The sequence below is a fragment of the Eptatretus burgeri genome, chromosome 4 (genome assembly GCF_056783735.1).
Source record: "Eptatretus burgeri isolate ZD-2024b chromosome 4, Ebu_testis_v1, whole genome shotgun sequence".
Taxonomy (NCBI): domain Eukaryota; kingdom Metazoa; phylum Chordata; class Myxini; order Myxiniformes; family Myxinidae; genus Eptatretus; species Eptatretus burgeri.
Window position 1 is genome coordinate 36,238,493 of NC_140964.1, and position 12,830 is coordinate 36,251,322.

General features: G+C 42.7%; 1 protein-coding gene across 2 annotated transcripts in view; it reads right to left on the minus strand.

Moving 5' to 3' along the window:
* Positions 1–12,830, minus strand: part of PC (pyruvate carboxylase) — a 587,030-nt gene that overhangs the window by 547,295 nt on the left and 26,905 nt on the right. For both annotated transcript variants that reach the window (XM_085877423.1, XM_085877424.1), the window contains 5 exons: positions 12,377–12,542; positions 11,352–11,497; positions 10,933–11,050; positions 8,498–8,649; positions 8,078–8,196 (listed from right to left, as the gene is read on the minus strand). In XM_085877423.1, coding sequence (XP_085733549.1) covers positions 8,078–8,196; positions 8,498–8,649; positions 10,933–11,050; positions 11,352–11,497; positions 12,377–12,542 — 701 coding nt within the window. The remainder of the gene's footprint in view (positions 1–8,077; positions 8,197–8,497; positions 8,650–10,932; positions 11,051–11,351; positions 11,498–12,376; positions 12,543–12,830) is intronic.

Below are 12,830 nucleotides of genomic sequence, written 5' to 3' on the forward strand. Positions count from 1 at the left end.
TGTTTGTTTGTCTGAAATCACGTATAAAAAAATTCTGCAGAGCACAGTTATCATTGGAAATTTTTGTAACTTCGCATATCAGATGCCTATAGAGGTCCCTTTCATCGCACAAAATTTTGAAGGTCAAGGTCAAAGGTCAAGCTCACTTTGTCGCAAATCAGGGGAGTCGACGAAACCCTTATTTTTTGAGAAATTTTGATCGGATCATCTTCAAACTTCATGAGAATATAGTTCATGGTCTGGTGCTCAGCCGATTAAGTTTTGGTGGCGATTGGCCTTGAGCTTCATATGGGTTTTTTTTGGTTTTTTTTTTGGTCTGTTATCACGTATAAATCACTCTGCAGAGCACAGTTATCATTGGATATTTTTGTAACTGCGCATATCAGAGGCCTATAGAGCTCCCGTTCAGCCCATAAAATTTTGAAGGTCAAGGTCAAAGGTCAAGGTCACTTTGGCGCAAATCAGGGGAGTCGACGAAACCCTTATTTTTTGAGTAATTTTGATCGGATTGTCTTCAAACTTCATGGGAATATAGTTCATGGTCTGGCGCTCAGCTGATTAATTTTTAGTGGCGATTGGCCTTGACCTTCATGGTTAGCGCCGAAGGTCAAACATATTTGACCCCAAGGTCAAATTTTGAAATCTTAGATACCATATCGAGTAATACCTCATATGAAAGCGCTTGATAAGTGCTTTCCAGATCTGTCAAAAGTTTGACGCTATGACGTCATGACGAAAAAACGGATTTTTCATGAAAATTTTATTTTTTTGTTTGTCTGTTATCACGTATAAAAAAAATTCTGCAGGCACAGTTATCATTGGAAATTTTTGTAACTTCGCACATCAGACGCCTATAGAGGTCCCTTTCGGCGCATAAAATTTTGAAGGTCAAGGTCAAAGGTCAAGGTCACTTTGTCGCAAATCACGGGAGTCGATGAAACCCTTATTTTTTGAGTAATTTTGATCGGATCGTCTTCAAACTTCATGGGAATATAGTTCATGGTCTGGCGCTCAGCTGATTAATTTTGGTGGTGATTGGCCTTGACCTTCATGCGTTTTTTTTTTTTTTTGTCTAATCACGTATAAAAAATTCTGCATAGCACAGTTATCATTGGAAAATTTTTGTAACTTCGCATATCAGAGGCCTATAGAGGGACCTTTCAGTGCATAAAATTTTGAAGGTCAAGGTCAAAGGTCAAGGTCACTTTGTCGCAAATCAGGGGAGTCGACGAAACCCTTATTTTTTGAGTAATTTTGATCGGATCGTCTTCAAACTTCATGGGAATATAGTTCATGGTCTGGCGCTCAGCTGATTAATTTTTGGTGGCGATTGGCCTTGACCTTCATGGTTAGCGTCTCAGGTCAAACATATTTGACCCCAAGGTCAAATTTTCAAGTTTTAGGAACCATATCGTGTAGCACTTCAAATTTAACACCTCGATGAGTGCTTTCGAGATATGTCAAGCTTGAGACATTATGACGTCATTTGGTGATGTTATGAGGCAAACGCATATTTTTCATGGTTACTCTGTAGAACGATTCTCATCGGAATCTCTCGTAGGCAGATATTCCTCAAGGAGTCGCTCCTGGTGGATAGCAGCTCTGTTCACCTCAGTGTGACCTTAAAGAAGTCACACGTGGTCACCTTTTGGCAAGATATGGGTCACCCTGCGGGTGACATTGGTTTATTATATTGTTTACACATGCACCTGTTATTAAATAGATTGCTTTACACAGATTTATTTCAACACCTACATGTTCAGGCCTCGAGTGAGGATGTTGCTTATTTACTGCTTGGCTTTTTCCTGGGAGCAATCTAGTAATATGTTGTGTAGATAATCATATGTTGTGGTTGTAATGATTTGTTGTATTATAAAAAACCAAATTTTAGAAAAAGAAGTGAGAAGAAGGGAAAGCGGTCCAATCGCATTTTGTAACGTCCAAAATTGAATTTCCCTGGGCAACGCAGGGTACTTCAGCAAAGTTTTAAATAAATATACAGGAAGCTGAAAACTATAGGAAGTAAAACTAAGTGAACGAGCAGGTCAATGACTTAACTGGAAAATAATAACTGTGAAACAAAAACATGCTTTGTTTAATAATTTAACCAGTGACACAATCGTTAGAGCATCCACTCCGAGTCTGTGAGGTCGGTAGTTCAAACCACATCCAAGTCATAACAAAGCCCAAAAAAACGGTACAGGCTTCTTTCTTCCTTGGTGCTCAGCATTTAAAAAGGATGAAGTATGGACAAATAACCATAGGTTGGCAACCATGAGAAGGAAATTTCATTTTAATTGACCCACTAAATGCAGACTGAAAAACAACTTCACAAAGATGTCACGCAATACAGAGGGCCGAAGTTCGCCAACACAGTTTGTCTGAATTAAAGTCCAGTGTTGTTTCAAGTGTGTGTGTGTGTGTGTGTGTGTGTGTGTGTGTGTGTGTGTGTGTGTGTGTGTGTGTGTGTGTGTGTGTGTGTGTGTGTGTGTGTGTGTGTGTGTGTGTGTGTGTGTGCCTGTGCGCTCTCCTCCGTAAACCTCAGACAAGGTTAAAAAAATCCAACGCAATTTGACCAAAAATAATATATTAAAGTGGGTCGAAGTTTCTCCATGTAAATGTGAAGCGGTTACAAAACGGTGATGCTGGACGCACTTTTGGAGGTAGTATGGCTTGAAACCAATGTGATAGCTTCCAATATACTACAAAGGACATTAAATTAAAATAAGCACCTGAAAAGGAGGAAATAAAAAATTGGTGAAAGTAATACAAATAAAATGTGAATATATAATCGATGATCTTTATAGTCGACAGTGACGGGATGCATCAATATACGAGTAATCGGTGTCCACGACCATCCTTGACCATGTTGTGGAATGTCAGCCAAGGCCCTGACTTTTTCACCTTTATTCGCTTTGAAATGTGTTTACTCTGCAGCGGTTTGAGCGATTGACACAAAACTTTCAACATCGGAGTGCCTCCCCATGGAAAATGTTTTCAGTCGGCATGGGTTGCAGGGTGGTTCACGTATCAGGAATAAACGGCCTCGACCTCGCTTGGCCTGAATAATGGTGGAACATGACCTTGAAACCACATAAACAGTGGCAAGATCGAGATTGAAAGAGGTGTCAGACAGGCAGACACGATTTTATCAAAATTGTCCACTGAATGCCGATAAGGAGTGTTCCAACAGCTAAATTGGCAAAATAGAGGAATAAATGTCGATGAAGAAGGAATAAACCAACTATGATTCGTAGATGACTGTTTTAATTGAAAAAAAAATGCTGAAGAACTGAAAACGATGATGGAAGAGCTCAATTTGGAAAATCAAAAGATCAGAAAAATAAACGAATGAGACAAAGATAAGATTGATATTCTACCACTGCACAAAAAAGGAGGAAATGCAAATCAATTGTTGCATAATTGAAGAACGGGTAATTACATTTACTTAGAACAACTCTAGCGGGGTGTGGCAAGGATCAAAGTGATTTGTATCAAAGATACGGATGACTTTGAAGAAGTCAAGAGACGTACTGGAGAAGGAAGGGCAGCATTTGCAAGATAAAAAATATTTCATGAAAAGCAAAATTTACAATCGGTGTGCTATTCCAGCAATGACATATGGCAATGAAACATGATCATCAAATAAAAAGGTGCAGCAAAAACTTATCACCATATCCACGTGCAAGTGCCTTTCAAAGACCCTCTCGAGAGCAGGCCCTCGCTGCTCCTATGGTTGGCAGCGAGTGCCCCGGAAGCAGTGAGGGAAAGAAAGAGGCACTTGTACGTGTGGAAGAATTGCATTGCTCAGCCGGTGGGTCGTCCAGATAGCAGAACACTGGTGCGGTTTTCCAGGCCAGAGGATCTGGGTTCGATTCCCGGTCTGGGCCTGTAATTTTTCCACATATATTTATGATGATGATGATGATATATATATATATATATATATATATATATATATATATATATATATATATATATATATATATATATATATATATATATATATATATATATATATATTGTTGCGAATTCGCGCCCGCCGGCATGCGATCGGCCACGTGACTCGAATCGCGGCACGTCGCCCACCGGACGGACAATTCTGTCGTGACCCTCTCGGACTAACGCCGGGAGCAAGTCAAGGGTGGGCCTTTCGGCCTCACCACAATCGTGCCAATCGGCCACCCGCGTGGGATAGGGTTGTTCACCAAACTCGACCTACCTAAGTACCCACGCGGATGGTAGACCGGGCGATCGCACCTCGCCGCAGGTCGACTCCGGACACGGGCCGCTTAAGCTGTCCGTTCCGTGCTATCGGGATAACCGAGCGGTGTTATCGTCGGCCTCAACGGTTCCGATTAATTATCGGGCGTATTAAGCCCACTACAAACCCTTTACGTGAAGCAAGATGGAGATTCAAACGAAGGAAAGTACGCAGCAAAACGGGGAACAATTCAACATAATGCACTTTATTTACACAACACACGAAGAGCACACATATATCAATTTAAAACAAAAATAACAATGCAGAGCTAACCGAATACGCGAACACACGGCAACACTTATACAGTTTTACTTTACAAGACACGGCGCCACAAGATCCAAACAAAAAAACAAAAGAAAAGGCCACCCTCAAAGACAAGGGGGCAGACGGGGCCCGTGGGCCTTTATGGCGTGGGACTTGGCAGACCGAACGAGTCCCACGAGACCGTTGCAGGTTACCTGCACCCTCGCGGTGCGATGGTGGGTGAGCTCTCTCCGGCACTCCTTGTACGAACGCGCAGGTCCGAGCAACACAGCTGGCAGAGCGGCACCTCCAGTCCGCGTCCCTCCGCGACGTCCGGACTCCCCACCGACTGCAAGCTCCAACGAGCGGTTCGCTCTACGGACCGCTTCTCCAAGACCCAGACTGGCAGAAGACCATGAACCGCCGACTGATACTGACACTCTCACCGACCGCCCTGACCTGACTTCCTCTGGTGTCACTTCCATGCGCCCTTTTATTTCCCCGGCACCCCGCCCCTCCCTTCGCGGCACGCGAACATTCCACCAGAGAAATTGGGGCGGGAGCCAAGTTTCAACCGTCATTCTTGTTTACCAGAGAAATCGGGGCGGGAGTTGAGCCTCAACCGTCATTCTTGTTTACCAGAGAAATCGGGGCGGGAGTTGTTGTTGTTCCCCTTTTGTGTTTGTGGAGATGTTGACGGTTGCTGGCGGAGTGGTGAGGATGGCGTGGTTGTTGAGAGGCAGATGTGGTTGTTGTTGTGAAGCGGCATTGTGGTTGGTGGTTGTTGCGTGATGGTGGTTGAGACGTGGTTGGTTCAAAATAAAGATAGAACAGAAAAACACCTATCTCAAAGCGTCGCAGCCCGAATGAATCACATTTATTCCCTCTAAACAACGGGTTTGGGGCTAACTACACATGTACTTTTGAGATACCTCACCTACGGGACCTGAATGGTGGTTTGCGAATTTCCACAGCCGTAACAATATATACATACACTAATAAAAGTCAATGGATGTGTGTGTGTCAGGATGTCAGTATGTCTCCTCCATAATTCCAAAACCATGAAGCCAAGCCAGCCTGGAACTTTGCATGCATTCCAAGAAAAGTTCAAGGAAGTGCAAGAGTGAAAATTGGGTTTTGGTTAATTAAAGCACCCCTTTTGAAGATAATTCACGGCCGTATTTAATTATATCCTTTACCAGGTGCATCCGCAGTCACCACTTTCTTTGGGGTCTTAAGGCATATCCAAGGTAAGCTCGCTGGGGTCTGAAGCCACAATGTTTTTTGGCCTCAGAGTATCCACCTTCATTTTGGTAAGGGGCCACGATTCACGGACCAAGCTGTGAAGTTTTCTGTTCTCAAAGTTTTGGGCAGAGGGCTCCGTTCTCCCTCCGTTCCCGAAGGTCTCTTCAGGATCGTTACTGAGCCCAGGACAGCTTCCAACTGTAGTTTGTTTGTAGTGATATTCCCAGGGATGGTTATTAATATATCTTTGTGAGGTTCTTCATCATCACTGGTCAAACTTTGGCATTCTTCAGCTTCCAGGATCTTTTCACTTCATGCTTGAGGTCTTGGTATTTGGTCATTTTCTTGATTTCTGCATTGTTAGTCCAAAATCACTGGTGTTAACACCTCAATTAGCGATGCCTTCTCTTTTTTTGTACCAAAGTAATATGTCTGGTCGCAGCGCTTTGTTTTCGATGTTCACGCCCGATGGAATCATTAGGTCATACATGAGTGGTACTTCACTGTTTTCAGTGATCGAGTCCCCCGGACTCTGTATAGAATTGATTGATGAATTTTGTGTGGACAGTGGCGTGAAAACAGAAATGCATGGGGGGCCGAAAAACACCTCAATGGATAGGTTATGAGCTGTAGTTATGCACCTTGATACTGGTTTTTTGACAGACATGAAGATGCGAGGAAAAAAAGGTATTTTTAATCGCACTAATATATTATATTGCGAGACGCCAACCATGATGACGCTGCAAAACATACCCTTATTTCTGTGTTCCCATAACTGCCTTTAACAACAAGAACGATAGCTTCATGGTCCTAGGGGACTCATATGTTCAAAAGAATATACCCTTATATTTATTTTTGTTTTTTCCCCACAAATTTTCTGGAACTGGAATGTCAAAGTTTTTGCAAATGTGCCAGCGGATTATTTTACAAATGCTGTTGTGTCGTTGTGTGTACAGCTGTTCTGACATGTTTTTTGTTTATTTTTTTCGTATTCGGTCACATATCATTCTCTTTGCTCCTCCCACCTCCACCCATCACCTGTCTTTTTTTTTTTCTTTCCTTCCCCCCCCCCCCCCCGCCTCACCCTTCTCTCTCTCTCACTCTACCCCCTCCTTGCTCCCCCTTCCTAAGAAAATGCAGCTGCAGCACTCTCCTCCCAGACTTCTGTCACTCTCTCACTGTTTGTCTCTCTCTCTCTCTCTCTCCCTTCCTCTTCCCTCCCCCCTCCTCACCCCACCCTCCCCCCCTTTATTGGCTCCGTCAGCAAAGAAACGAATTATATTTGTGTGTATATATATATATATATATATATATATATATATATATATATATATATATATATATATATATATATATACACACACATACACACACACACAAGCCGGTAGGCGGCGATGAGTCGCCGAGCATGGAAACTATAAGATATAGAGCAAAATGGATGTCATATAGTGGATAGGGAATCACCTTAAGATTATACATATCAAATCTCATCCAGTTCCATCTACTGATAACTACTCGGTATCCATTTGAATGAAAAGTACCGAAAATGTGGTTTGAAGTCGGAAATCCCCAAAGTTCGAGGGGGTGCTGTGGGTGAACAAAGATCTAAATCGAAAATCTGGCTCGATCTTTTGTGCACAATGTATTCCAGATGATTAGTGTGAATTTTCATGACCATCCGACCATAACCCGAGAAGGAGTAGCATTTGGCACTAAGACACCTCCAGCTCTTGCATATTATTGATGTTTACACTAATTGACCTTTGACCCCTGACCTAAGCAAAATCGGTCAATATGTCCTGAGGCAAAGTTGTAGTACTCATTGAGTAGCAGGAACCTGCAAAGTTTCATTCGTATCGATGCACTCACCAGGTCGCTAGGGGGCCTTCAATTTTCACGCATACCCTAATTGTAGGGGGCGCTGCGGGTAAAGTATTCCATATATCACAAAAACCGGAATATATTTGATAGAGCATCACCTGGAGATCATTCGTGCCAAATTTCCTAACCCTACGTGGGATAATGGCTTTTGGAATTGATTTCGCGTGAACGGTACCGATTTTGAAGGTTTTTCGGTTGTTGCTAGGGAACCAAAGCGCCCCTAGCAACCATCACAATTTCCAAAGCATGAGGTCACAAGATGTACCTACCACCCGAGTTTGGTCAAAATCGGCCCCCGTTTACTACCAATTATGCTGATGACAAACCAACAAACAGAGAGAATTACTGACAATAAGGGTCACCAATTTCGGCGACCCAATATATAGTTACTGATACCGTGGTAATGAAGACCGAGATCACGAAGGTGGACAAAAAAAAGCATACCCTGTTATTTGCTCTGTTACAGTGTGCTCCACTTGCAGCCTGGAGTTAACTTCGATGAAGTAGTGACGCCCATTTCTGTCAACTAGGAACTCAACCGTTCCTGCGTTCTCATATCCAACCTGCATGCCACCAGCGTACGACAATTTAAAAACATTTAAATACCTGTAGCATCATTTTTGTAGGCAGAATGTGGCATTCTGTGATACGATTGTTAAACCGGATGTCTGATATGTACGTATGGTATTTGTATGGTGCAGATACAATCAACTATTTTGAAGTGCTTCAGTGGGATTGAACATCGGGTTCACAAACATTGGATTATCAAGATCACTGCAAATATTCAAACGAGTTTGGCAAAAAATAATAGTAACAAAAGGAGACGAATGAATATGACAAGAATCACAAGCATGCAATTTCCACCTGTTTGGCCAGTTTCACAGCATCAGCTGTCAGTCGGTCACGAAGACCGGTGTCAAGTTGAAGAGCCGGGGCTATTTCCACAACCTTCTGGTGGCGACGCTGAATAGAACAGTCACGCTCAAACAGGTGAACCACGTTACCCAGCTTGTCACCTGTTGAGGCCAATGATGAAAAGACATTAAATGCTTGACCTTTAAACCAACAATGTACTCGTTCAAAACGTTCCATTCAATTCCTGATGGAGTCAAATCTGACTAAACGTTTGCACCGGTGCGGTGTGGGCATGTGGTGCTGCATTGTGAAGTACCTGATCATTGGGAGAAAGCATGGTGCAAGGGGAAAAGATTAATCCGAACGGAATTAAGGTCGTGTCTTTCACAGGAATAAACTTTTGCAGTGCTACAATGCCAGCACAGATCCTGCCATGAAATAAAATATGATTACAGATGGAAACCATTGCAAGTGGTCAACAAAAAAGTGTGTCAACAGATTGGAGTGAACAAAAACAGTTTCAACTCAACAATCGAAACATGACAGGGCATTTAATAATGCAGAGCCTCGCCAGGGATGAGTGCGACCCCTTTATAGATTAAAAACACGTTTTTAGAATTTTTTAATATTTATTTTAAATGCAATATGTACATAATCCTATTCCATTGCTATACAAAGCTACAGGTGTGATGTACTTTTAATAAATGCCTCAGATGAGCGATGTAGGATTGTATTAGATCGAGGTGCGGACAAACACAACCACGGCTAACTTGGACGTAATCCATATTGAAGGTATAAATTCAATGTGATGGTCGAGTTAGAAAACTTTGTCGGACTGCGTTGAAGGCTGGCTGTGCGTCATAGACAATCCTTTAGGCCTTGTAGTGCAATTAAAAGCACCTCTGTTGGAAGGTCAGGTGTTGTTGCCTGAGGGGAAGGCAAGACAGCTCACCTGGTCACATTCATGACTCTCAGCTATTTGGTTCTGAGTTCTTAGGGGTGTATTTTGGTATTTTTGCATACATTATCAAGGCTCGTGGAAGAGCTTGTACATTGAACGGATCAGGATGTAACAGACAATAACAGGACCCAAAACACGCATGCATGGGGTGGACAAGCTGGACACAGAGGATGCCTGGAGTGCACAAGATGGATGCAGAAGGAAACTCCAGGGAGGGAAAACTGGAAAATTGGAAGGTGGAAGGATTTGGGTGGAGGGGGTGGGGGGCTTAACGAGGGTAGAAAAGATCATGGTTTTGGAGTGAGGATGACCTGAGATGGTGGTGAACAGCTGTCTTGAAGACCTGGAGGGAAGAAGTAAATTGAAGAGGATGTGGAAGTTAATTCCACAGGTGGGGGGGGGGGAAAGAAAAAAAAAAAAAAGAGAGGAACAAATGGAAAAAAAAGGTTTGTCCAAAAAAAAGTTGAAAACACCAAAAACTATAATCCTTGTGAAGTGTCATTCAGCAGGAGCTGCATCTTAAATCCAGCGGTCTTCGAGATGAGGGTGTTAAGCCGGCTGTCTTATCAACAATGACATTGTTAACATTAAAGATCCCACAGTATCACTCAATCAAAAAACAAACAAGATGCATGTCGGGGCTCAGCACGATACTTGCAAAAATCCACCCCCTCCTCTTAAAAAACAAAGGTTGACATGGATACATCAAATTGTCTGTTTCATCAATATTAAAATTGATGATCTTAAATCAAAGCTCAGCTCAATCGGATGAAATTGTGCGATTTTAGAAATTTAATCTCGAGTTGACCTTTTGACCTCAAAAATAGTTGGTTTCCAAATTCAGTGAGGCACGATACAATTCCTGTCAAATTTTCAAGTCAATTCGTTTGACCTGAACAATAATTGTTCCAGTGATACGGGGCTAAAAATGATAACGCTCTCACAGCTTTTTGCCATGTGGTGATCACAACGAGCAAGTTCGGTGAATTTCCGCACAACTGTTAGGACGAGAAGGCCAGACGGACCCGATTACAATACCCACCCGATTTTTTTGTTTGTTTGGTTGTTTTTTCTTTCAAAATGCATAGGGATAATAAATTGATGTGTAAAGTTTAGGAGTGTGGATAAAGCATCGACACAGTGGGTCAAAATAGTCAACTTCTGTGTCTGCTTCCCTTGGATGAAATACTTTCGTCATCTGAAACCAAACTGATAAACATCACATGGATAGTCCATGAGAGAAATGAACAGCATGGTATCATGCAGGAGCAGGAGAGTTGTGAAACCGTCTGATAAACCAAAGGGTGCATTGTACTACTCGTGACAAAATCTTGGCACGAAGCAAGGTGAAACTGACAAATCGCAACTAGTCGCACACTGTGCAATACGCCGTTTTGCAAACGTGGTTTCCACAGTCATTGAGAGATTTCCAACGGGAAGGGGACCGTGGGAGATTCAAAACCTGCAACACGGCAGAGCTTACCGAGAATCTGAATCTCGATGTGGCGAGGTTTCTCAATAAATTTCTCCACGAAGAGAGATCCGTTTCCAAATGCTGCCAAGGCTTCAGAGTAAGCCCTCTGAAAGGATTCTTCTAACTCCTAGTTTGAGAAAATGACAAGGGTCCAGTGGCAAGCACAACAGGCTCCAAACATTGAACTTGCAGGTTGTATTTTTCAATAATAGGCTCGAAAGAAAAATGCTAAAACGATGAAGGCATTTTCCTGCCTGTACTTACTTACATGCAACATGTAACACGTTTCGTTTTTTTTTTTTTTTCAGAGAAAGCAAAAATCCAATCGGAAGTTCCATAGTCGAGTGAAATAATAATAATAATAATAAAAAAGTAGTCGATATACGATGTCAAAGAGGAAAATTGCATCAAAAGGAAGGAACACGCACGTCATAGCTTCGCACCACACGCATTCCCCTTCCACCGCCACCATATGCCGCCTTGAAGATGATCGGGAATGCATACGTCTCGGAAAAAGCTCGTGCTTCAGCCACAGTAGAAATTGGTGCGCTGGTCCCTGGTACTACAGGCACACCTGCACATAGCGGCGACAAGCACATCATGGCAGTCAGAACAAAAAAGCAGCAAGTGACAACGACACAAAATGAAGCGACGTCTTAAAAAGGACGCTGAAGCATCGGGCGCATTCTTTCTCATAAAGAAATTAAATGGTTTATGAACAGAAGATCAGAAAGAAACAATATCGTCAAATGATGCACTCTTACCGTGGTGTCAGATGAAGACCGTTGCGTGTCCGAATGTAAAACATTCACAATTTTATAACTAATTTGGAGGGACGGACGGACTTGTTTTCAACACACTTGTTTACAAGGACAGGCCTGATCCTTCTCAACTTCGACAAATTCAAGGACTTCCGATGCACACTGCAACTGCAAAAATGGTTTTGGTGTGGGTGAGCAGCAACTGTATCTCACGAGACACTCGACCCTGAACAAGCCGTGTGAGAAAGTCAGTTATTACCCACATGACTTCCTTATCGCTATTTTGTCCAAATGAAGTCGCTCACTGTTGACGGAAAGTGGACGTGGCAGAAATCACAGGCAGCTTGACCACCCTTCGACAGTCTTCTCACCAGCCAACATCTAATTTCACACATCCTGTTCTCTCCTCGATCCGCATCGCCAGGGTCACACAGACTCATCCACCAACCAAGAACTGCAGCTGCTGATTGACCAATATTTGTCCCTCTGATCACATTCTTGACCTCCCACCCAACTGGCCTTAAAAGGTGGCAGCACTGGGAGCACACAACCACGAAATGCCAATATCCGTATTACCTTCCAGCTTTCAATTATTTATGATGCTTGTTCCTTATGCCAAATAGTCTGTCGACATATTGTTTTGATAGCTAAGGAGTTTCACTGAAAACAATCTTGGCATATGTGTGACTAACCGGCTTCAACTGCAATGGCGCGAGCCTCAACCTTGTCTCCCATCTTGCGCACAACTTCCGGAGAAGGTCCAATGAAGGTAATGCCGGCAGTGAGGCAGGCCTGGGCAAAATCAGCTCGTTCCGACAGGAAGCCATAGCCAGGATGGATCGCGTCCACAGAGTTCTCCTGAAAAAAAACAGACCAATTTTCATTGTTCAGCATACTAAAAATGGTGCACTAATACAAAAATATTCTGTGTTTCGATTCCAAAACACAGCTCTTTGTACACAAGTACAGGAATTTCATTCCACTGTGGTCTTGAAATCTCCACTGGAGAAAAGTACAAAAAGTAGGTAAATATTAAGTGACTCAATCAAGCTTTGTTCTCAAGCCATTCTACACACACACACTTTAAAATGGATATTGTCTTTTCGATGAATTTTGACATTAACATTGCACAAAATATACACGACA